The sequence below is a fragment of the Venturia canescens genome, chromosome 5 (assembly GCF_019457755.1).
Source record: "Venturia canescens isolate UGA chromosome 5, ASM1945775v1, whole genome shotgun sequence".
In the NCBI taxonomy this organism is placed as follows: domain Eukaryota; kingdom Metazoa; phylum Arthropoda; class Insecta; order Hymenoptera; family Ichneumonidae; genus Venturia; species Venturia canescens.
In genome coordinates this window covers 14,748,314-14,774,448 of record NC_057425.1, presented here as the reverse complement: position 1 = coordinate 14,774,448, position 26,135 = coordinate 14,748,314, and the positions used below count along the sequence as shown (strand labels likewise).

At 36.2% G+C, this 26,135-nt stretch overlaps 2 protein-coding genes and 1 long non-coding RNA gene across 5 annotated transcripts; 1 reads left to right on the top strand and 2 right to left on the bottom strand.

Annotated features, from left to right (window-relative positions):
- Nucleotides 1-4,497: 4,497 nt before the first annotated feature.
- Nucleotides 4,498-17,654, bottom strand: Tg (Transglutaminase). 2 transcript variants are annotated; one of them, XM_043419205.1, is made up of 10 exons: nucleotides 16,795-17,654; nucleotides 8,041-8,390; nucleotides 7,834-7,966; nucleotides 7,264-7,493; nucleotides 6,854-7,167; nucleotides 6,380-6,649; nucleotides 6,208-6,287; nucleotides 5,885-6,029; nucleotides 5,471-5,777; nucleotides 4,498-5,161 (listed from the first exon to the last, which is right to left on the bottom strand). In XM_043419205.1, exons 1-10 carry the CDS (start codon nucleotides 16,922-16,924, stop codon nucleotides 4,850-4,852), a joined length of 2,271 nt encoding a protein of 756 aa, XP_043275140.1. In that variant the 5' UTR covers nucleotides 16,925-17,654; the 3' UTR covers nucleotides 4,498-4,849. The 2 variants fall into 2 exon arrangements, with proteins under 2 accessions (XP_043275140.1, XP_043275141.1); XM_043419206.1 differs by lacking the exon at nucleotides 16,795-17,654 and adding an exon at nucleotides 11,169-11,392.
- Nucleotides 17,378-25,115, top strand: LOC122410781 (uncharacterized). Its single transcript, XR_006261015.1, has 4 exons — nucleotides 17,378-17,457; nucleotides 21,710-21,930; nucleotides 24,384-24,561; nucleotides 24,753-25,115. It is a non-coding gene; the product is annotated as an uncharacterized lncRNA (long non-coding RNA).
- Nucleotides 17,758-21,810, bottom strand: LOC122410780 (mitochondrial import inner membrane translocase subunit Tim21). Of its 2 annotated transcripts, none has more exons than XM_043419207.1 (4): nucleotides 21,704-21,810; nucleotides 21,165-21,360; nucleotides 20,755-21,089; nucleotides 17,758-20,441 (listed from the first exon to the last, which is right to left on the bottom strand). In XM_043419207.1, the coding sequence occupies exons 2-4, from the start codon at nucleotides 21,355-21,357 to the stop codon at nucleotides 20,289-20,291; spliced, it is 681 nt and encodes a 226-aa protein (XP_043275142.1). In that variant the 5' UTR covers nucleotides 21,358-21,360; nucleotides 21,704-21,810; the 3' UTR covers nucleotides 17,758-20,288. The 2 variants fall into 2 exon arrangements, with proteins under 2 accessions (XP_043275142.1, XP_043275143.1); XM_043419208.1 differs by lacking the exon at nucleotides 21,704-21,810 and adding an exon at nucleotides 21,441-21,681.
- Nucleotides 25,116-26,135: the final 1,020 nt, after the last annotated feature.

Here is a 26,135-nt window from a genome sequence, read left to right as displayed (position 1 = left end):
TTTTTTAATAGTGGTAATGCTTCTTGTGAACTCTGCCTCTTCACTCTTGTCTTCACTATCGTTGATCTCTGCTTTGAGATCTCTCCGTTTGAGAAAAGTGCCTTAAGACTCGAGAACTCCCTCTTTAAAATGCATACAGATGAGATGCGGGCACAAATTTTGTTGAGAACAAGTCCAGCCTCGCAATGGAAGTTTTCTCATGGTCAGCGCGCACAAAAGAATCATTGTTAGTTTCAAAATCTGAAGGATGTACGAATCAATGGTAAAATTAGAATTTGCATTTGATCGGAGGCCAGCTTCGCTGTTATTCCAGTCGATTTTTTTTCGAAAGCGTCGAGGTACTTAACGCATTCCTTTCAATTAGAATTTGGAAATATTCGAAGAATTAGTTTCTTGGGAATAAAATGAGATCAGAAACAATAATTTCTCCACTGCAAATACGTCATCGGCTTTTCTACGATTGATAGAAAATTATTTCGAGTTATTTCCGTGCTGGGTAACGTTGAGTCACACTACATTTCTCGATCGACAATCCCACGGATGAATTGTCGAGTAGGAATTTTGTCTCCTCGATCTCATAGGCTGTGGTGAGGGGTGTGGTGTCAAAATGTTCGGGAGTGAGGAATTTTCGTTTCGGGTTTATGAATGAGGTAACGATAAGCGTTGAGAATTATTTATTTGAATGAGAATGCGAGTGATTCGAAAAATAAAAAATAGTGGAACGAGAATTGAAAAAAGCGCTTGGACACGTCGTAACAAAACGAAAATGACTTGCCGAAAGTCAGTTAATCTACATGTACAATTTATACATAGATAAAAACGTTCGAAACGTTCACCTGGTCGAAAAACCGTAGTCCAGACAGCCGAAGATCGGGACATCATTTTTTGGATATATATAGAAGTCCCGACGGCTCGAATCGATCGAAAAATCCGATATATCCGCGTCCGTCGCTCCGATTGACACGTTGCTTCTCTATATAAAGACCAACGTTAGTGTTCAGATCAGACGAGAACTTCATCCCTTCGGTCCTTCGTCCCTTCGTTTCGCGTCTCCATTATTTTCCCCACAAATAAATATACCTCCGCCGGCACACCTCATAAATTATCCTATAAATCGTAACGGTTTGCGTACTTACCGATACAACTGTGAAAGTCTGAACGATTCCAATTTTCGATCAGCAGTGATGAATTATAATAATTAATCGGACATTCAATATCCTCGAAATCAATTATTCAAACTCGTCAATGGTAGAAATTAGGTTATCGTCTGCCCATTATTTATTCCAATATAATTCAGGTTTTGAGATATTTCATTTAAATGTACCAATATTTCACGAACTACTAATTCAACAAATGTCGTCTACGCAAAGTGTATTTTGCTATTTGTAATTGTTATTATTAACGGAATTTTGTATGACTACAATGTCAATTGATAATGAAAATGGCTTTCGTCAGTCGCAGGCATTTTTTGTATCTGCTTGCTCAAATGAAATTGATATTTGTAGGTATATTTACATAACGAACGATTCAACTTTCAATATTCCATCGTCATTGATTATTTCACTTAATAAAGTCTCAAAACTTCTGGTTGTAATTTTTGTTTACCAACTTCAGCCTGACCGTAATCAACGAATTGAATGCGTTGCTTTTGCAACTTTGGCTATCTGCGAATTTTATTTTCGGCTCGATAACGTCGTAATTAAATTCGAATAGCGATTCATTCACGCACAGGTGGAGAAGACCATAAAAATATTCTCGTGATACATTTTTATCAGCAGTCATATATCGTTATGAAATTCAGGGCATATATGAGGAGTGCAAAAAAATATCCCGCACCAGTCGTAAATCTGCCATTTGTTTTTTTCGCCTTCTCAACCTTTTAATAAAGATCTCCAGTTTTCATTAATGATTTTTTCACAATATATCTTAGAATAAAACACTTTTGGCGAAATGTATCTGCGCAGTTGTTTGCTGGCGTAGAAAATCACTTCGATGTAAAAATAAATAACATTTCATTGGCATGAGAAACAACGAAGAGAGTTATTATTTCGAAAACAAAAAAGAATAACTACTCGAGGTCTTGAAACTGTTTTAGAATCGTTCCAAGTCCAGGTCTTCCGCATGGACACGTATAAAAACAGACTCCAAGAACGTAGGCTACCGCCATCTGTGCTTCTCCACCAGAAGCTGCTCGAGCTCATCTTTCATTCTTCCATTTTTGAGCTACAAAAAAACAATGATAAAATGTCGCCCTCAATGAACTCTGCATTCCCGAATAATATCCGTTTTCGCTTCTTCATTAAAAAAATGCTTTCCATTTACAAAAAATGCTTTCCACCCGATAAAGAACTGCCAATCGTTTCATTAATCGCCCCAAATTGGGAAAACGGGGGTAGATCATCGTTATTCCAGACAAAATAAAAATCAACTTTTGCTAGTACTTACATTTGCAAAATTAATTGTTTCCTAACGTTGTGATGTACCGAAAAAACTAAGTTCCAGCGAGCCCTGATTAATTAAACTCGAACAAATGATAGTATGACTATTTCTATTCCGTGTTGAACTTCGGAATGATATTAAGGTAACTCCTGTACTGTATGCTAGTCGAACGAGTGCTAAATTTTCAAAACGCTTTTAGACCTAGCTCAACCACTGATTAAAATTATTGTTAGTAGATATGCATTAAAGCATTTTTTATTAGGGTGAAAAAATATTTAAAATGACAGTTTTGCAAAACTATCAATTAATAGATGCAAATTTTAAACGATTTAATTGCACCAAGTTTCATTTTGTACCTCAACTGATCCTCTACGAATTCACCACGTGGATTTTTCTTTGAATTCGTTCCTTCAGAAATTATGAATGAAAAAGTTTTTACACTTAACGAACAATGAGCTGCAACAGTGAAACGATCAAATTTAAAAAAAAACTTCATGATGGATTCGTAGAGGACCAGTTGAGAAACAAAATGAAACTTGTTGCAATAAAATCGATGAAAAAACGCAGATAATTCTTTGAAAAATACCAGTGAAAATGTACCATCGTAGAAATTTGCAATGGTTTTGCAAAACTATCGTTTTTAATATTTTTACATGTTAATAAGATATGCTGTAATACAAATCCACTAACAATACATTTAATCGGTACGTTATGAAAATTTAGCACTCATTTGACCAGCATGCAGTACAGTAGTTACCTTAAGGAAGTTTATTTTTCTATTTCCACTCCAATTTTTCGTATTCTTGATCTATTTTTTATTCCGACTTTACATACATTTTCTTGTTCAACTCTGTGTATTTCGATGGCAGGCAGAGTCGAAGTTAAATTCGACGTGAGAGAGAAAAAAGAGGGGGCGGGGGTCAATGTTAATTTTTGATAAATACGAGGGATCGAAGGCTAACAAAGAATGTTGATTTAGCGTGGTAGTTGGGCTCGTGTTTGTTATTTTGATGAGGTATAATATGGAATGGATCTTGGGTGTTGATGCATGGCGCGTAGCGGGGTGCCTTATATACACAGCCCGTCTCTGTCTTTCGTTGGCGGGAAAGCCCGCGAGTATGGTGCGCGATGGTGGAGCGCCCTCTCGAGGCGATTTGCAGTTTGCGTGCTTCTTCAGAGACCCCCGTAGACAGGTATACAAGTTAGAGACGTCCATCACACGTCATTCTTTTATGTATTTAGACATATCTCAACGTGCATAGCATCTTCTATAATATTCTTCCCTCTTTCTTTCTCCTACCATCGTTCCTTCATTTTTTCCATCATTTTTCCTCTCTCTCTCTCTCTCTCTCTCTATCCCTACGAACGCTTATCATTCATCGGTCTCTCGCGCGCGCATATTTCAACATTAATTTCCCGGATGATGATGCATAGACCCGCGTCAATGGCCGTTTATAAGCGTGCCCTTCCATCATCGTTCGTTTCATGGATTCCGTGCACTGTCCAACGAGATCGACTGCTTCTCCTTTCGCGTTTTTTCCCCTTTTTTTTTCAATTCTTTTCCATCATTATTTGAATTATTTAAATGATCGAGCTCATGCTTCAGCGCCTATGGCTCGATTATACCTCATTTATATCACGCAGTGCTCTTGGCAGCCCTTCGGTAGTCGCACACGCGCCATCATATTCACGCATCCATGTGCGTGTGCTTGTATTTTTTTATGCGCTATGCGTATGCAGCGAGAGAAACTATTCCGATTTAGTTCCTATTTTTTCTCATGTCATTTTTAATTCGTTGAATTTATAAGTACGAATTTGACCTCTCGTCAGATCTTGTGATTTGTGATGCTTCTCCTTCTCCTTGGGACTCGTCTTTTCCCTGTCCCGTCGTGATCCAATCGCGGCAAATGGATTTGACCAATTTACATACATTTTAGTCCGTGAGAATATGCTCGACAACTTTTTTCCACAGAGAGCAGCGTTTGGTAATTAATTGTTCAACGGATTTCGGTGTCAGTGGGCTCAAACGTTTTTGGGACTGGATCAAAATTATGGAAATATTCGCATATTATTCTTTATTCGATACAAATAAATAAATATGAGTTCTCTTACTCGATCATACTTTCTCTGTTATCCAATTTCTCATTCTTCCAATGGTCGACAAACGAAAATATCTTTTGGTAAATATAATGGTCATATCACATGTGTTGAATAACGAAGGAGGAAAACACAATGTATATACGTTTATGTGTAATTCGAAGATGCACGATAAATGTCCGATTGTCCAATTCGCAGTCTATAATGAGCTCAATAAAACTTTTTTAGCTCCGTCTCTCTTTTTCGTAATAAAACGACGATAAAAATGATAAAATGGCACATGTATAAATTTATTCTAATGCGCTTCTCTCCTTCAAGAGATCTCGTTATCGAGGGTCGGATCGTCAGGCTTGACCATAAAATTCACGAAACCGTCCACGTCCTCCAATTCCTTGGAATAAAATTTCGCTGCTATCGTAGCTCGCCCGGGCAGTCTGGGGGTCATCGAGAATGTGCAGAATGCTTCTTCGCCGGGCTGTACGCTTTCGGACAATTTTATCTTCAATTGCTCCTCGAGGCCTGGGCCCTCGATCAAAAATTTTCCTTTTCTCAGGGCTATCGGCAAGGGATTAGCGAATCTTGCTGAAGCCTCCAGCTTTTTTCCTACCATTGCTTCGTCTTCTCTCTGAAAAAGAAGGAAAATACGAACACTCGAAAACCGTTACATTATAAAAATGATTTTCAATCAATCGTGAAAAAAAATCCTGTCTTCTAAGCCATTCGGTGGATAATTATCGACCTCGTGTTCTATTTATGAATGTTGAAGACCTTTAGAAAAACACACGCAAGATGCAAGATTAATTAAAAGTTTTTTCCCCTCATATTTTCCCGACGCGTATAAAGAAACATACTCTGCGCTCGAAGAACATCGAACCACTTTTCCACGATCAAGATACTTGTAATAAAGGTAATTGCAGTGCATCAGACATTTTACCTTGATTTTAATGTCAGGCTTTCGAACTCGAAAGTCATCCTGTGCAAAATACTCGAAGTTGGTGTCCTTGACGGTCGCGAGGCAAGCGATGTTGAAGGCGCACTGATTCAATAATCTCGGCCCATATTCCTCCCACGAAAGTTCCAGTTTCACCTCTTCAACGTCACCCGGTCTGACTAAACGTTCCGTTTCCGATCTCTTGACCGGATCACCGACGCGGCCGGTGTAAAGCACCACCTCAACTCGCAGAATCACCGAAACTCGGTATTCCAATTCGCTGCTTCGATTTTTCATCAACAATATCACGCTGAAAAAATCGTTGTGATTATCGATTGTCAATGAGTTTTCGAACCCTCTTAAAATTCATTTTCCGCTGTCAATTTCTGCGTTTATTCTCTTTTTTGCTTTTTTTACCTGAACGGTTCACCAATTACTATGTCATCGAGCAATTCAAAGTTGAACATAACATCGTTGAACTCTTCATTCAAGTAATAACGGCTGAAGAGAGACTCGCTCTGACGGAGCGCCTTTAGCATAGCTTCCCGTTCCTCGTCCGATTCTGTAATGTCAGCAGCGTGATCATTCACCCGGCGCTAGTCGGTATTTCTATTTTCATTTTATAACCGAAAATAATCGTTTCAAAATCACCAAAAGTTCGGATGTTGCAACAAAATCGCTTTATAGAGCATATTCTTTTCTTTTTTCTCAGCAAGGAATCTCTCCTGAAAAATACTCACTCTCAGGAAATTTATACAAGTGTGTTATGTCTTCTCTTTTCCACTCTCCCACAGCTTTCGTGCTTATGAGTTGGCCAATACTAAAAAGAAGAAGTAGAAGAAATAGTAGATCGATCACAAACGTTATCATTCCAACTTTTTATTGAAACATTCAACTGATTTAAAGACTTACCCGTACATGTCCTTACTGATCAATTTTAACGGCTGCGTAGGTCCGTTGTAACGCCAAAAAACCTTATCAGCGTTAACCTCAGCAAAGAGGAAACCATTGTCATAAGGACGAAGAACTTCACCATTTTTGACAGCAACTACAGATGCTGGACCACAACGATAAGCATCTTCACTGAGTTCTTGAGGCGTTGCATCAATCGCTTGCCAACCCGCATATTCGGGCCCTAAATCAGGTCTTTTCATCCAAACTTCGTTCCACACGTGAAAATTCCTGATGACGAGAAAATCAATAGACCAAATTATCAATCAAGGATCGATGATCAATGAAAGAAAACTCTTGAAAAGTGGAAATTTTAACCGAACACAGACGAATTCATAAAATCCATGATCTTGGAGTCGAATAAAGACTGCAATTGTTTGACATTGAAATATCAGTCTCTGCGGTGTGAAAAAACTTCCGTTATGACGTAATTACCAGATAGAATCGCTGTTTAGTTCCTCCATAATTTTTCCCTCGGCGTCAACGAAATAATCGACCGTCAGACTGTTTTGTGTATCGTGCGCACTCGAATAATTCGTAACGACGCGACACGGAATTCCCAAAGCTCGACAAACCGTCGCTAAAACTCCAGAGAAAACCCAACATTGTCCATACTTGACAGGCTTTTTCGTTCTGTAATATTCTTGAAGAATTTTCATCGATCCGATCCACTTGGTTGGAGGCGTACCACCACCGAAGTCGTTCGACCAATTGCCCATCACTGCTCCCATGTCGTCCGGAGAATTTACCTAGATTATACAATTTAATTGGAAAAATTATTTTAAAAAATGAATTTTCCAACTAGCTGTCTCAATCGAGTGCGGAAGAAATTAATATCAACTTACCGCAGCTGACAGAACTCGACAAATAACGACTGGGTCGTTCCGGGAAGTTGCTCGAGTCTTTCCAACTTCGTTCATCATGTAAAGAGCACAATCCAATATGTCCCGTTCGAATTGCGAATATTTCCAAACTGTTGGCCTCAATCTGTTGTAACTTCCACGCCAAATTAATCCTGTATCTGTCATCACGTACTCCTGGCGTCCTTCTTCGCCATCGAGATAAACTACGTCCTCTAAAATTTATAAAAATAAAATGAAACATTTTTCTAGATCAAGCGGATTTCGGAAAGGTTTGTCGCTAAGGACAGAATAAAATGAAATATAAACGCGAATGCACTGGTTTCATGACGGGGCATAGCGTTTTCAAATTAATTTCACAGCCAGGCGAATGAAGTATATGGAATCTGAACGGTTTGTGTTCCAAGTTTAGCCATCTTGAGATATGATAATTTAAGGATTGAAACTCGAATGTTTCAGGATATGTCTATTATAGAATGGGGGGAGCAAGGAATTAAACGTGTTGAATGGAAACATCATTGATTGTCATTGTCGATGAACTGTTAAATATTTTACCTCTGCACCAAGGATTGAAAATGATATAGAATGCTTCTTCAACAGCAAAGCTTACAGCGCCCTCGGAATTCTTTCTTTTGCTGTCGATCTCGATCTTCCATTTTCCCACCAGAGCATTGCCTGGTGATTTAATCTGAAAAATTAAAATTCCTCATTCGAAAATCAATTCTTTTTCATTTCGGATTGAGGCAATTTGTCTCCTCTAACCTTAATTCTAATCATATTCGCTTCGATAGATTCGATCGTAGCTTGCCACGATCCTTCCGAAACATCGCCAGGATTAAGCAGTGGTATCACAATAAAAGTTCCATGTCCGTACTGCGGTTTTTTAATTCCATCGAGCGTAAAAACAATTGAAAGACCATCGAACGTGGCATCGTAGTCACGTGAAAGCGTGAGATTCAAATAAAACTCTTGACCACGGCGAATAACCAATCTTGACTTTCCACCTCTCCGATTCATGATCTCGTATCTCGAAGTTCGATGAGCAATCCCATTTTCTTCGAAACACGGATCCACACTCACAATCGTAAGAACCGGAATTCCATAATCTTCCCCTGCAATTAATTATGTCCAAATTATAAATCACTCTTCACCGAGACGCCTCATTGGAATAACCATGCATTTATGTTGTACGCGAGTTGTACGTCTCGATCTCGACGATTAGATATGGATATTAGGGTGATGCAAAAAAATCGGTATTTTTTTTCTCTGAGCTCCAACGGAAATCGTTAGTACATCAAAAAAAGTAATTTTCCCAAAATTTTCGCCAAAAAGTTCGCTTCGCGAACATTTTTCTTTAGCTCTTATAGCAGAAAGTGTTAGTGTTCGATGGAATCATGAATCTTATAAAATTTTGTCACTCCCGAAAAAATTTAATGGCTGCCCCGCATAATTGATTTCTTTTTTTTCTGTATATTTAACTATAAATCATGGGATTAAAAAACGTGTGGGTAAAGATGGCAATTTTTGTCGTCCTTCCAGAAGAAGAGGTGAATGTACTTTGCAAAGACATAGTTTTTCAAAATTACGTCTTATAACAAATATTTTTGCGTTTTCTCGAGCGATTGATTTCAATTTTCTTGTATCTTATATACAGATATATACCTTCATGCACGAAAACTTACTAGGGCATCGTAAAAAAAAGAGAACATGCCAAATAAAGCTGTATTTTGCCGAATTCAAATTTTTTATTTCAAAGTCTGATATATTTCACTGCAGAAGACGTTAAAATTTAGGAATTTTCTAGTTTCCACGTATATATAAAAATTAATAAAATATTTCGACGGAGTTCTGTTAGAAAAAAAATGGAGACTAACGGATGCAAAATCGCAAATATTTTTCATCAAACTTCCAAAATCGGTCTCGTAATTTTTGCGGATATAAAAAAAAATGAAATTAACCAAATCGTGAAAGGTTTATTGTACAAAGTTGCCATCCTGTACAAACTCAAATGGTTTGATTGTAAACAAACAGTTTGGAACTGAACATTTTTATACATTTATATTTCATCAGAATTCAGTGAAAATATTTTCATCATTTTTATATCAAATGGGAAAATGGGAAAATTACCAAATTCTAACGTCTTCTACGCTGAAATATCAGACTTTGAAATAGAGAATTTTAATTCGATAAAATTTTGAAAAACTGTTTTTGCAAAATACTTTCATCCCTTCTTTTGGAAGGATGACAAGAATAGTTATTTGTAGCGTTTTTTAATCTCATAATTTATAACTAAATATACAAAAAAAAAGGAATAAACTATACGAGCTAGCCTTTAAATTTTTTTGAGAGTGACAAAATTTAATTAGATTTATGATTCCATGGAGCATTAACACTTTCTGCTATGAGAGCAAAAAAAGGATCGCTTCGCCATTTTTGAGAAAAAGCAGAAAATTATCGAAAAGTGGTTTGAGCACTAACATTTTTTTTTAAATCTGAAATTTTGAGAAAATTACTTTTATTTGATGTTACTAACGATTTCCGTTGGAGCTCTGAGAAAAAAAATATCGACTTTTTTTGCATCACCCTAATGTATTAGTACCAGAGTTATGCCTTGATATTCACAACCATTTAGAGCTGAAAGAGAAAAAAGACGGTTTATCGAATGTCTCCGATGGTCCGCTTACTCGACTCTCGATCTCATATTATCTCGTTATGTGCCGAAGGTTTTTCACACGCGCAGAAATTTTTTTTACGAATAAAATCGAGATAATCAACGATGAGCGAAGAACAGAAAAGTAAAAGTCACGATCATGATCGAGAGAACGTTCAAAAGGAGAAAATTAGACAAAAAACAAAATTCAGAAAATCGAACACAAATTGAAAAATTTAACGAAGCTCATCATACATAACTGACAGAACCGAACATTTTCAAAAACATTTTAGTTTCATCTCCCTCTAATCAGGAAAATAAAACTATCGAAGGTAAGAGAAAATCCTGCATGACTGTTCCTACGTACCAAACTTTAGAAATATAATTATTGAAAGAATTTATATTACAATAGTTCTAATAATCGCAATAAGCGACAAATAAGCCAGACGGTTAAAGAAACATTCAGCATATCAAAAAATTTGCTCGTTACTCTTAGCTCCCAATTCCGAAAAATTTCTCCCTCCACCCCAGCTTATTCCTAAACCAAATGAAAACTTATCATCATGCAGTGGCAAAAATTCACCCACTGGCACAGAGTCTTTCAATAATGGCCTCAAAATTATCAGAATTACCTGAATAAAGATGTTTCGGAAAATTCCGCGGATATTCCTCTTAATTCAATAACTGATTGTAAGTCAACAATTGAACACTTAAATTCGACAATAAATAAAGTCTCGTTTAAAGATAATCATCTTTCATAACTCCAATTAAAATTACTCTGAACAATATCAGATCGAGAGTCAAATGAGCAGACCATCGGAGACATCTGATGAACCGTTTTTTTTTATTTTTCAGCTATAAACGTTGTGAAGTAAAAACATAATTGGGACTAGATTCTACTATATGTAATTATCTTCGAACGAGATGTTACAAATAATCACGATCAAACTCCACCCGTCTTCGGCGGGTTCGATTTAATCGGCGTGTTATCCTCTATAGAATTTCAACGCGAACCGCATTTAATCAATGTCAGATAATAATTTAAAGAATAAATAAGTGACCTGCGAAGGGCGGAAGGGGGAGGGGGGAATAATCGAAACAACCTCATTGTCAAAACCACCGCCACGCAAGCTCGATTCGATAAAGATAGAAAAAAATGGAGTAAAAGGCACTGTAAAATTGTTATATACAAGTAATCAACAAATGATTTTGCGATTCATGACTAAATATTAAAACTTACAATGAAATCTGAATGGAAAAGATCGGAGTCGTCGGTCGTTGAAAGCGCGATATCGGTCGTAAAATCTATAAAACATCGTCGAATTTCAAACGATGCGACGTGTCAAAATATTTGGAAAATAGGTCTTATCAAAATTTGGCCACGAATAATAAGACTTATCGGAAATGAGAAAAGCGGTTAATCGGCGTCGGGTCCGAGGCTTTATCGGAGACACTGCGATCTCGTCCGACCAAGCACGTCCGTAACTACTGACTCCTGTTCAACGTTTATGAATAAATTAGAATAAGAATCGCAGTGTCGAAGAGGTGGGTCACACCTGTGGAAAACGCACGATGTATCGAGCGATTCACAAGAGACGAATGAACATCACAATAACGTTCATTCGGTGGTGCAATCGCTAAGCAAGAGATAGAAAGAGAGAGAGAGAGAGAGAGAGAGAGTCAGGAGAGGAGGGAAAAATCGTGAAGTTAATGCTTCGCATGAGAGATGCATTCAAGGTTTTACCTCCACGCTTTTAACGTTCTTCTTCGCGCCTTACCATAACTGGCACCCACCAAAGGATTGCGCTTCTGCGCGTATGTCGACGATTTACTGTTGTCAGAGACGCATAAAGTTTCATTCGTGCGTCAATAGGTGGTGGGAGTGCGCACGGGCTATGAAAGAAAACCCGTCACCCACTTGGCGGTACTCATAAATAAATAAAACGTTTTCAAATGAGCTTAAATTTATTGGAATTCTCGCAGATTCATCTCATCACCCCGACGGCGTGAATTACTCGGGTGCTGTTTTTTATGGAGTGAAAGAATAATTGCCGCTGTATTGGACAGCCCGTTTTAACGATCCTTCTATCCTTAGAACATCATTTTCCGCGTGAATATCACAATTAAATTCTCAATACGGTCTTGGAATGAAAAAACGGATAATTCCTTTCGCACCTTTAAAAATGCCGCTTGAAGAACGTTCCGATGACGGATAAATCATGAGTCGTGGGTCAATTGAAATTCGAAAAATAATTAACTGCGATGTAACGTACTTTTGTGTTACGATCTATACGCTCAAAAATTTGATGGGTGTTGAAAACAAATTGAAAATAACTCAACTGAGCTATAATTTTACCCTAAATTTTCTTCTCTCCAGGAAACAGTTTCGATCTTCATTATGTGACAAAAAACGAAACGATGTCAATAATTGTTTATGCTAATTTTCGATTTCTCCTTTCGTTGGGAATCGAAATTTAATTTGTTCGTTCAATGAAATTGATTTTTTAAAGCAGCTTGAAGCAAAACAAAATGACTCGAAAGTATTGTAATGTCGTTTGTAATTAGCCAATTTGCATGTAAAAATCAATGACTCATCTGATCCTCTTATTCTCGAGCACGTGTTGAACGAAGACTCTTGATGAGTTTGAGAATCCAATTGCAATAATGAATAGACGCGGTTATGGGCGGTGAGCGTCACGTTCCTATGAAGATTCTTTTGCAGACATATGCACTTATGCCATATATTTAAAAGAACGATTCAATCCTATACGAGATCCAGACGTACGTGAGACATTAACATTACACTCTAAGTATAATTGCAAAACGCTTTGGAAAGAGCCATATTAGTATATTTCTCGCGTGTGAAATTGCAATCTTAAGTAATCATTCTTTCATGGTAGCTCAACGCGATAATTGATAATACGTGATTGGTAATGAACGGTTTGCCCAAAGCAGACAGAGAAGAAAGAGGCTCTTTGTAATCGTAGCACATCAGCGATATACTTACACTTTATGTGTAATGATAGACCGAGCCAAGATGTTCACGTGTGCATAACGGTTTCAAATTACAAAGCTCAACTCTTTTTCGGCCTGTTTTTTTGTTTAATCAAAACAATAGCAAAACGTTAAATATCCTTCTCAATTTCTACACGAATTTCTGAATTGGGTCAAAGAATTATATACGTTTCTCATTGAAAAACTGAAATATATTAAAAATAGAACATTTGTTGTCTGTAATTGCAGAAGAGTTGAAAAAATTTTCAAAAAAAATAACCAATAAAGAAATAAACCATTTTCACTTTTTTCATATCCTTTAGTAATATCCTAAAGTTATATCTTGTTTGGGAAGACAGTGAGAAATAATCGTGAGAATAATCAAGGATTACGACAAATCATCGCGGCAGCGGTAGCAGAAACTGGTATCGCTATTAAAGATTTATGTCCTTAGGTCGAAGATAATGTCTCGTGTATGCGAACGAACAAGTCCATTTGTGAAATGAGAGTTAAACACATCGAGGGGATCGTGTACGTGACGCATCGAACCTTTTTACTCGACCGTATACACTCATTGCTTGATAATTCGTCACGAGAAATCGTTACAAATTGTCTTTTCATGTACTGATATTTACGACAAGTATACGCCTCGGATTATGTCTCTCCTCTCGTGAATTATTAAATAAGTATAATTAACAGTGTCGTGCTCGACTAATCTCGCCCACTCGCGACATGCGCACCTCCGGAGGAACCTCGATTAAATTTGCATTTCAACGCATTCGGATTTGACAATGAGACCTTTGAGTTTAAGGCCTCGTTCGACGAATTATGATTTCATCAAGGCCTTTAATTAAAATAATAAAATAAATGGATCATTCGAATATGATATTTCTTGGAGAAATTACACGCACTTTAATGTCTCCTGCATGTGGATTTATACATTTTCGCATACGTCATCTCTTCGAATATATTATCGATTGATTACCCATCTCATAGTAATCACATATGGAAACAAGATCAATCAATAAACATTATGCAAACAGACCTTCAAAGTTTATTCATTCAGGAGGAAAAAAGAGAGCCTCGCGGAATTCCGAACGATATATTTTGAGGAGCAATTATCGAGAGGAAATCGATATACAGTTCAAATCTGCATATCACACGCTCATATATACCTTCGTTTCATGTTAAGGAGGATGGATCACGAAAAATAATCAGAATTTGATCAAATTTGGTAATAACATTCTTCGGCATCCTGTGTACAAATACAATTTTTTTCAAATTTTTTCACCACATGGTTATCGCATAATCGAGCGTTAAATCAAAGTTCTTATGCACGAGATGTATAATTGCATAATGTATGTAAACTCTATATGCTTATACACGTGAACTTTAGTGGTCAATTACTCGAGAGCTATGTTGTAGAAAAATCTGAAAAAATTCATATTGTCTTATATATTTTTAAAGAATACATTTACCAAATTTTATTAAATTCTTATTAATTTTGAAATTCTTAATATTTTTAACACGGTTTAGCATGGCAACATTGGATCGTCGCGATCCACCCTCCTTAAATCTCTATTTGTGTGCCAATTACATCAAAGTATTCTACAGATATTTCAATAACATTCCAAACTGATTAGATTTTCGTTTTTACTCAGAAAAGTGAGGATTCTTCTCTCCGCTTTCGTTTATACGAAAAAGATTCGATAAAAATCAACGATAAGATAAAAATCATGAATTTATCCGGATAAAAAAATTCAACAATGATGTTTAATCTCACAGACCTGGTATTAAAAAATTGACACACATATTGAGTGTATTCTCATGATTGTTGAATATTAGTGTGAGCCCACGATGTACTTTATTGTACGACCATAGTCGGAAATGTAAATGGAAAAAGCACATTCTCCAGCAACTTGTGTGAGAGTTGTGCAACGATTGTGTATTCCTTTGGTCGTTTAAGAAACTGGTGTGTGGGTTTACACACTATCACAACTTCCCATCTGTGCAAACAAAAGCTGAAAACTTCGCAACCGTTCTTTTCTCCATTCTCGAAGTACGAGCGAACGTGAGTTGCCGACAATATTTCTATAAATAAAATATTTCGTAGAGAATTGACCGATTGGCTTGTTTGGCGCAGCGGATGCTGCGAGAGGCAGAGTGCGATGTCATCACTTGCGTAATTATAACGTAACTTTCATTCATCTTTCACTCAGAAGCCTCGAGGCTACGATGAGACGGTACAATCTGCGTGAGTGCAATTTCCTATATCTATATATGAATATAATTAAAACGTGCGCCTCGATCATTGCTATCGAGCGGAAGCAATGATGCTTCCCACATGTTCGAAAAGTTCTCGAGTTTATTTTCATTTGAGAAAATTCTCACCGAACTAATCGACGATCTTGGAAAATAATAAACCTGCCAAGAAAGAACCAACAACGGAGGCTTTTGTTATCGTTGAATGCACGATTTATTAAAAGCATTAAAAGATCCATGAGGAGAGAAAAAAAAGAAGAATAGCGTCGATTATTCTCAATATAAACAAAACGACGTCTTTGTTTACGAATTCCTGCAGCATGTTCTACAACGCGTACATTGTTCCTCTTCCCTTTCAATTTCGTTGGCTAATTTTTAGAGTAGCATTCGTCATCGATCGAGAAATATCCCAGAGTGGTTCAACACGTGAGATTCCTCCAGTCGATACACATTGCCCGTATACATATGTTTTGATACATTGCTGAGTTTCGCAACTAGGCTCGTTCCTCGGTCTATTCTCGGCAAAGTGGTCAAGGCGACCGACGGGGATTACTAGCATTTTGAGTTACGATCCCAGGGCGTTTCCACTAAAATTATTCCGCACCGATTTCCAAGTACCTTCGATTCTGTCACCATCGGAAGAGCTACGTCGAGAAATGTGAACGCGCAGATGATTTGGTTGGAGAATTTTATGAGAAGACATTCACCGATGATGTCACGACCCTGACGTTCCCTCTGACAGGAAGTAAACAATGCAGGTGTCCCTGGATATTGGATATTGGTTTCTCAAAGATTACTTAATAACAATTTTCCGCTCGTTAATATTCTGAGTTACGTTAAAATTCTGAGCTAATGTTACGAAGCAGTATTCTAGGATTTTTCAGACATTACAGATGAATTACTTGATTCAATATTGCGCAATTGACTCCGAAAGAAATATTTGTTTCTTTTTTCATTTTTTTTTTTTGCCAAAATCTCAGTTTCAACCGACCACGTTTGTAGTAAATTTGTCAAAAAAAGCGTCCACGAGCTGAGACGTCTTTTGCACAAGAACTCACGGACCATTAACCCCTTTTAACGGCAGGGTCAAGCACGCGGGGCTGTGGGCCCGTGCCTTGAATTCTCAAGTTCATTAGAAATATGAGACAGGATTTTGCCACTCTCCGAAATAAATTCGTCCTGATCGTGCCGTTTTCGAGAGCGGAAGATATTGCATTTGAACCCCTTAACATAAACATCTGGAAAATGTCTGTACATTTTAGTGTCCTACTAAAAATATCCGAACCATTTTCAGAGCGTTGTAAATGAGTTTTCGAAAAAAAAAACATGCAACAATTTTTTTACTCCATTCGAATGATGTCCTAATTTCGTTCCTATTCAAGTTTCAATTTTTGTTTACGTCAGCCAGCAAACCAAATGAGAATATTAATCGTGAGCTTTTAGATAAAATTTGATGAAAAACGAGTTTCGGAGTACTTCAAGAATCTTCTTCGTTTTATTTAATTTTTGACAACACTCAATGTACAGTATAATTAACACGAAGACTTGTCACTTATCTGTTTATTTTGTCATGACATTAAAATAATAAGGCTGAATGAGATAAGACTCACCGTTGACAGAACTCGTTGGCGGTTTCGGTAAGCATTCTGGCCGGTCGCAAACGGGTTTAAGATCGAAGCCTCTGTCGTGGGGTCGGAAAATAGCTCTGAATTTTGAAAAGCACGAGCAACAATTACCCATGTTTTTGAGTCCTTTTATATAAATTTCACTTATCGACAGTAAGTTGCACAAAACCAATAATGCTGGAATATTGTTCGATCCAGATCACTTTTTCACTACTTCTACGTCGAGTTTTTTCGACAGACAGTTTCTTTATTGATCATGTCACTTGGAAAACGTGGCTCAAGTGTGGAGAGAACTAGAAAGCAGATTCTTATGCCTCAAACACAAAATTATGGAAACAACATCTTTCAATTGGCGATTGAGAAATAAAACAGTTTAATGGATTATCTCAAGATCGATGCTGATTGAAGTCGGTGGCACGAGCACGACTGTCATAATCGACAGTCGTACTATCGGTACGCCACGATACCATCTCCCTACTTCGAACTTTTGGCGCCTACCGAGACTAAGCCAACGCAACACAACTGGCGTTCTCTCCCTCTTTTTCTCTCATTCTTACTCTCCCGTGCACTTCATTCTCTCTCGTGCATACAGCAGGGAATTCCTTCTACCTCCGAGTGACAATGACTCCGAAGCTGTGAAGATAACTTGTGAGTAATACGACCTCAAATAATACATTCGTGTCATTCGTAGAAAGTGAATAAAAAACTCAACATCTGTTTGGCAAACCGACCGGATACGTGCTATTCCATTTTTTCCTATGAGCTCAAGCATGCATACCATTTTGACCGCGTAATGCCACATTTCGTTGTTCCAATGACTTTTTTTCTTAGTATACTCATGGATTTCATCGACTGCTGTAACTGGCCAATAAAAAATCTTTCGTTGCCAGATGAATTCAATTTTGATGGGTTTCTATTGAATAACAATAAAAAAAAAAACTCTTGAAATTTTATGCTGAATCATTATAATTCTTTTCGATTAAACATTTATTTTAATCAAGATAAAAACCACAATCACGTTCTAAGGATACATGAAAAGTTGAAACATCGGAAATTCGTACGAAGCAATCAATGGACGTTAATTTTTCGTCTAATGAAACTCCCTGTAGTGCAGATTTCGTTGAACTATCAGAACCAAACGGATGTCACAACACGTAAAGCGTCATTTTTAGAATCTACTCATTTGCTAGTCATCGTCCACTTTGGTCTGTCTTCGTTCCTCATCATTTTTTTGACGAGATGCGTGCATCATTAGTTTATCATTACAAAGCTTTGAAGTCCGTCTCGATGTACGTGCCATGTAATCGGGATGCCTAGTCGTATTACACCGACTTATTGGCACGTAGTCGTTATTTCTTAACGTCTCTTGGCCACGTACGATACAAGAACAAAAAAAAGTAATTCTCGTTGCACCCAGTATACAAGTTCAATCAAATACGTGGCTTATTGAATTACAATTTAAATCAATTAATATTATTTTCTCGAGGCCATGGCTCAGAGATCGAAAAAGTAGGTTCTCCCCAATTGACGATTCGTGCAACAAAGTAACATTTAAAAAATTCGAACATCGACCGAGAGTTTTCTAGTGAATTTCTCGACATGGCATAATACATCGCATAATCAATAAATTTACGTCGAATATCCATGTTTTCAATTTTAATAACCATTTTATCGCTTACTGTAGAATAATCTAAGCTCGTCAATTCTTTTTAAAAAAAATTTCAATTTTCAAAAAAAAAATAATTGTTTTATTTAATGTTTAATTTTTGAAGCTCGTCCTCCAGTCGAATGACAAAAACTTTACAACTTCTGATGGGGGAAAAACATTCTCAATATATCTATAAACTAAGAACAAGATTATTATATATTTTAACTGTGAACTAATCAGAGCATTGCCAAGGGTTTTTAACGAACGAAGAATACTTAATTTCCAACAATATTTAATGCAAAAAGTCATCAAGTTTTGACCGAAGTTGTCACCGTTACGTTCGCACTTGTAAATTTTTTTCTGATACACACAGTTTCTCGACCTTTTTGGAATTCGTCGACTCTTAAGGCAAGGTGTGATTCCATTGTTGAATTTCGATGAATTTCTGTTTATGTATTGTTGAAATGAGTAACTAAATTGATAGAAAAGATCAAAATGATTATTTTTTCCAAAAAGAAATAAAAACCTTTTTGACATTCTTACGTTAAAGGATCTACCCTAACTAGAATTTTCAAAAAATCGATTTTTTTATTGCATTTTCCGAAAATATGCACATTCAAAAGTATGATAGTAAAATTTTATAAAGATTTGAACAGTCTAAGTTTTCTTTTGAGCGACGTTTACTTGGCTGTCTGAGCACGCTAATGTTCGCTCCGTGCGCGTACACATACTACTTTGAAAGTGAGCGTGTGTCGTGTATACGTATTCCTCCAAAAACGCCGGAGCCCCCTTTATGATGGCGCTGACAGAATGCATGAATACACTCATACTATTAGTGCAGTAGTATTAGATTTTTGGCTCCGCCCACGCGCACAGAGCGGCGCGTACCTGTCTTTGTTTAAATGAGTTTTTCTCAAAATGACGTTTTTTGACAGCTTGTTGATAAAATCTCCAAAACTATTCAACCGATCCTTACCAGAATTTTACCACATGCTTTTTATGACTATAACTATAGCGTGAATCATACGAATTTTGAAATTTTCAGTGGAACTATTTTTTATTTGCAAAAAATTATGAAAAAAACGTGCTTTTTCGTAGTTTTTGGAAAAATGGCCGTCATTATATCATTTTTGAAAAAATAAAAAATCGCATGACATGCGCTATAGCTATTTATCGATTGGATCTAAAACCAATTTTTTCCGATTATCTATTCCAAAGGTTTTATCAACAGCGGACACTCATCTTTTTTTTGGACCTGTCTTTTCTGTACGAAAACTGAGTAAAATATAAACAAATTTTTTTGTGTATTTTAAAAGTATATTTTTCAAGCCCAACACTTTTTATATCCATATTTATAATTTATACCGGTCAAAAAATTCGTGAAAATAGTCTTTTTTTGCCCGTCTAATTAGGGTAAACCCCTTAAGAGTTCTTTTGAAAACAAGTCTAAAGAAGTTGTAGAGTTTTTGGTGCATCTACCCATCGTATAAATACACCACAGAAAATTAAAAACGAAAAACTTGTACTCAATCTGATTATTTGTTCCATGTGTTTAATATTTTCTGATAAAATTCTCTGAAAAATTGTGTGTCATCCTACCATTAAAAATATCAAAAAATCCGAATGTAATAATGCGATTTCATGTTAGTTTCGTTATTTGGCAAACCGTACGGGTTACAGTTCTCAACTTGGGTAGATGATTTTATTAAAATTATCATTATCGAGAGTCTCACAATCGGTGATTGCATGAGCAATACAAGGAAAAATGTTATGATAAAAAGACCTACAATGTTTCACATTAACGTGATCGCAGAAGTTGTATATTAAAAAGTTACGACAATGAGAGAATGGGCTCGTTGTTAAAATTGTTTGGTTGCACTCCCGACCCCGACACAGCTCTTTTGTCCTCAAGAACTATTACGTTGCGACCAAAATCTTCCAACTGGATAAACAAATACCTGTACTCGTATTTACCATACGCGTTCTGAAATGAAAGAGAAAATTTTGTACTACGATAGACTTAAGGCCAAACAAATCAGAAAATGTGCTTATGTTTATCTATTTTTTTAAATTTCTTTGATCATATTGAAGTTTTGTTCCTGTGCATTTTTTTTTCTTCTGCTTCTCTACCCTATTCAGATGTCATGAATTGTCAATTATAATAATTATTAATTAGGTAGAATCATAAGGAAAAGTCTCAAAAGATTTTCCAATTGATATGATACTTGAAGGAGAAAAAAAGATGTCTATTATTCTCTCATTATTGGCACAAAAATTTCATCAGAAAATTTCTATACCTCTTGAACTTCCAAATGAACAGTGCCTCGCTTACGACTTCCTTGAATATAAAATTGCATCCTCATATGATTGACACCATTCTGTTCGTACAATGTGTGCTTCACATGGCCTCGTCTACCTCTCCTTGATTCCTCTCCATAAGCTTTGATTGGTTCGCCCAAAGCATCTTTAACTTTAGGATCCTCCATACAACGATCCACAGCTTTAGTATAAACATTGTTGGGACTTTTGCCTGAGAATAGTTCTCTAAGTATCGCGTAAAACATTAGAGCGGTAACTCCAACTCCAGCGACGATTACACTCATGTACCAAGCTGACTTTGTGTTTTCTTTGACTGCAAAATCATTTTTTACTTCAAGGATTCTGTCAAAATCAGAAAATATTTTTTGATTTGTTGAAACGAAATTACCTACTTCTGCAAAGCCGGTTTGCAGTTGAGTGCCGGATTCACTGTGTTCTGCTTTCGATAACGATTTTTGACTAGAATATCGTCGAGTCAAACTTGCTGGGACTCCAGGGCAATAGGAAGAACACATAATTGAGTTGGTAGAAAGTATCGACGATCTTCGTAATAAATGGTTCATGGCTCTCGATGATGCCATTTTCTGAAATGAAAAGATCAGTGTTTTTTTCATTCTTCATGGTTTGTTTTTATGGTCGTTAATCAATTTCAAAAATTTTTTACCCAATGTTATGAATAAACGGAATTATGAAAATGGAAATTTTGAATACGATTTTCTTCGATTACGTCATTACAATAACATCACACATAACCTCAAATACTCAAGATGATGTTCTATGTTCTTAACTGAGAACGTAGAAAACAATGTTCCACAATGATAATTGAAGAAAATAGATTTAAAAAGTATTTTGCTTGTATAACAAAACGATAATCAATGAATAATGAATGGTTTGAGTGCAACCGTCAAGTATTTTTATTTCATTCACCTCCAGAACTCAGACGTCCGAGTTTTTCAACTGAACTCTATTGATATTTGAACCTGGAACGACAACTCGGCTTACTCGGCGTTTCGAGAGAGACAGTCGAAGTGTGTACAGCTACCTTTGTCGGTACAGTCCACCGTAAAAAAAATTGAGAGCTCAACGCTTCAAGGTGGCACTTGCACCGTGATTCTCGCCGAGACTTAACTTGTTCAGTATTTTAAGTCATCAAGGTAAATTCTTTCTGTCTTTAGAAAAAACACAATTATTCTTAAATAAAATTGTTAACATATATTTATTCATACACTCATACGAAACGCATAAGAGAATGCCGTGCTCAAAGGATTATAAACAATGGAGGAACCACAAAATATCTGTTAACACAACAAAGACAATTACCAAAACGATGGTTTTTTCTTCGAAACGTTGTAAATCCGAAACTAAGGCTCAAAATGAAAAAAGTTATTCTTCTTTTTCGTATTTTTTTGGCCCATTTTTCATAACCCAACCATCAAATGCAGGCGCCAAAGTTACCGTAATCTCCCCAAAAAGTTTTGTTTGCTGCTCTTTATATAACTGCCATGTGCGAAAATGGATGGCAATTTGTTCAATGAACCATCGATCAAACAGGCAAAAATTATTGCGCATGTTGAGTTGGATGGGTTCTATTTGCGCAAAGTACCGTTCAAAGCTAAAATCTTTGTAACGTAATTGTATTTTTTTATATTTCCAAAAAAAATCATTTACGTTTAATTTCATGAGTGAAGCAAGTCGGTAAACTCTCCCTTTACTTTTACCCTTGATTACTATGAGAACAAAACGAAAGAGAAATCGTATCCTATAGGTTTTAAGGTAGGAGTCGCACGACAATCGATATTAGACGAACTCGTGATTTTTAAATTATATAATTTTTACGTGATAAACTTTCATAGGATTAAACTTTCATAAAGGATTTAATAGGTTACCGAAGATTATATCAAGAAATTTACGATCGAAAATAGAAATATAACACGGCATCTTATGAGAAACCCATCCCGCCAACACTATGATTGCAGAATTCATTTCCTTATCGATTAGATACAGTTTATGTTAAAATTGCTCCTCATAGATTATATTATAAAGATTCCAATGTGACAATAAAAATATAGGACCATCGATTCATTCGAAGAGAATTTTTAAAATAATCTCGATGAAAACTCAGAAAATGGCAGGAGATCGACTGCCATGAAGTGGCTCGATATACTTGGCAACGTTAAGGAGGGTGGCTACCGACGATACCATGTTGCCATGCTAAACCATGTTAAATACATTAAAAATTTAAAAATGATAAGAATTTAATAAAATTTGTTGAACATATTCTTTAGGGCCAAATTTGACAATACAAATTTTTTAAGATTTTTCTTCTGTACAGTTATCGAGTAATTGATCACTAAAGTTCAAGTGTATAAGCATAGCGTTTCCATATATATAGGTATACATTCCGGGCATAAGAAATCTGCTTTCAATCCGTAATTACTCGATAACTAAGCAGAAGAAAATTTTGAAAAAAATTGTGTCTTCGCACTTGATGTTGAAGAACATTATCACCAAATTTGATCAATTTCTTATCAATTTGACGAACGTAGCCACCCTCCTTAAGAGGATGGATCAGTCAGTATATCGCAACCGCGAGTGCGAGAGAGATAGCTGCAAATTTCAAAATCGAAATTCTTTGACACAGTTTGACCGATTAAAAAAAGGCTCTGTCAATCGATTTTTGCCATCGTCCTGCGTAGGCTGACAGAGCCTTTTTTTAATCGGTCAAACTGTGTCAAAGAATTTCAATTTCGAAAATTCCAAGTGGGGTTACTCGACTGATCCATACTCTTAAGAATGTTTACATATATGTATACTTTTCGTGATAGCCGGCGAATTTGGAGGCTAGGATATCTGTCAACTGTCAGGTGAGAAGAGAACCGATATATATATATATATATGAATAAACCAAGTCAAATAAGCAATCATAAGATATTTCTAATCATAAATTATTAAATATGATCTTGTATAAATTTATACGAATACAGTTTAAATTGCCCTAAAATTTACTCAATACAGAAAACCTTTCATATAACCTATTTTATTTCGACGATTAATAAATAGTCATTTGACCATAGAGTCGCGCGACTCTTACCTTAAGAGGATGGATCAGTCGGTATATCGCAACCGTGAGTGTGAGAGAGATAGCTGCAAATTTCGAAATCAAAATTCTTTGACACAGTTTGACCGATTAAAAAAAGGCTCTGTCAGTCGATTTTTGCCATCGTTCTGCGTAGGCTGACAGAGCCTTTTTTTAATCGGTCAAACCGTGTCAGAGAATTTCAATTTCAAAAATTCCAAGTGAGGTTAGTCGACTGATCCATACTCTTAAGAGGCGAACTTGATATTTATTGCCTCTCCTTTTCTGAGCCAGAACAATTCAACGATCTAAAAGATTGTATAAACAAAAGATTACAAACAAAAGCCAATGTTGTTAGCTGAAAGTGGAATTCAAATATGGAAACAAAATATGGAATCAAAAAGCTACAGATTAAATGGGAGCCAATTATGTTTGTTGATAACACTTGTAAATAAATTAGCCAAACTTTCAAATAATTTAGTCGAGCTAATCGTATAAAACGAATAATGAACGTTGACAAATTTAATCTAGGTCCGAACAAGGAGGCAACCAGAGAACGATTGGGGCCTCTCGTCTCTCAGTTCGAATATTTATGTGTGGAAAACAAGTTAACAAAAGAGCAGCTGTTTCAAAAAGACACACTCAAACCGCCTCAAAGGGGATGAAATTCGACGATGATACAATCCAAATACTTGTAAACGAAGGAACTGTACGTATAACAAACATCCAATTATTTACTCGTTAGATCACTTTGGCTTTTACTATTCGACAAACGTGACCATATAACTTGCTCGAAATTAAAACACTTCCGAACGTAAGAGATTATTTATTTTTATCCAATGGAATGAGTCAATTTTTCAACCATTCATTATGACCGGAAATTCGCTTTACTTTTTTCAGCTACGAGAAACGCCGGAAGCAAATTTAAGATTGACGGCTCAATCAATTGGCGTACAAACGACTGGATTGATGGTTCATGACAATCATTGATGGTTCAATTCCAACGATTTTCAGTGACGAACAGTACCATCGCTATTACTATAATTTTTTGTTCGACACTTTGTTTTTCTTTTCGCATTTTTGGTTTACGATATAAAAATATTTGTTTCGTTCGATGTGGGTGGCTCAACGATGTGGAAAACAATCGACACTCGGTAAAATCACGATTATTTAATTGCGAATTACAGTCAATTGTTTTCCAAGGCTCCGAGTGATCGAACGTTATCTGGTTTCTTAATAAAAAAAAAGTTGAAGGGATCCTGGCTGGACCCACTACAGTGTTCAAATTAGTTTTGTAATTCTTTGAATTATCTAGCAGTACTATTTTTGTAATCACAATAAATATTTTTTCGTACTTTCTCATACATTTTTTGTCGGACTGGCTCGTGAGTTTCCCTATTTTAAGGACTAAAAGTTGTGTAATGTGAATCTTCTTCTAGAGACGGATTGCAAACCTGGCTTAAACTGCTTTTCGCACATTTTAGTTCTTCCTCGAAATCCATCCATATTATTTTCGTATATAAAGTTTCAAAAAACGCAGGCACTATGCAGGCGTTTTAGCGACATGAAAACTAATAATAATGCATAGCAATTAAGCGAATAGAGATTTCACATTTCGAAATATCGAAATGTTTTTTAAGGAAGGAATATGTAAGAAATTAGAGAAAAATGGTACTCTTTTTTGCTGAATTTATCGATGAAAATCCTGTTGTAAAACTCAGTCCGTGAACTCAGTCCGAAAACCGTCTTTTAATCCTTGACGCACTCTCAAGTTTTTTTTTACATTCTAGAAAACCCCAAGTGCTGTTAAAGTTTTTTCAGCTTTCATTCAAAAATCAAACTAAATTATTCGAGATGAATTTTTATGAAATTCGTTTAAAGTTCCTTGCCGATTGGAAATTAGAACTATGTGCGAATTTTATAAACGATTTTTTGTTGAGAAGTTTTTATAGAACGTGAGCTTTTTAATAATGTTTTTAAACTTTTTTAATGATGTTTTTTGAAATTTATTGCCAGGACAAAACCACACAAAAACATTGATATTCTATTGCCGACTCAGCGAAACATCATTTTTCAAGAGTTTGAAACTTCGGATAGGGAAGTTACATTAATCATTTGCTTGGTTTGTCATTTGAAAAGAATCAATAAATCATTTTGAACCTGCCAAATGCGTCCAGTCAAAATACCCTATCATCCAGTAAAAATAGTGTTTTTTACCTGTGAATCACAGTAGCGGTTGATTTGAAGGCTCTTTCTTCAACACTCAATAATTTATTAATCAAT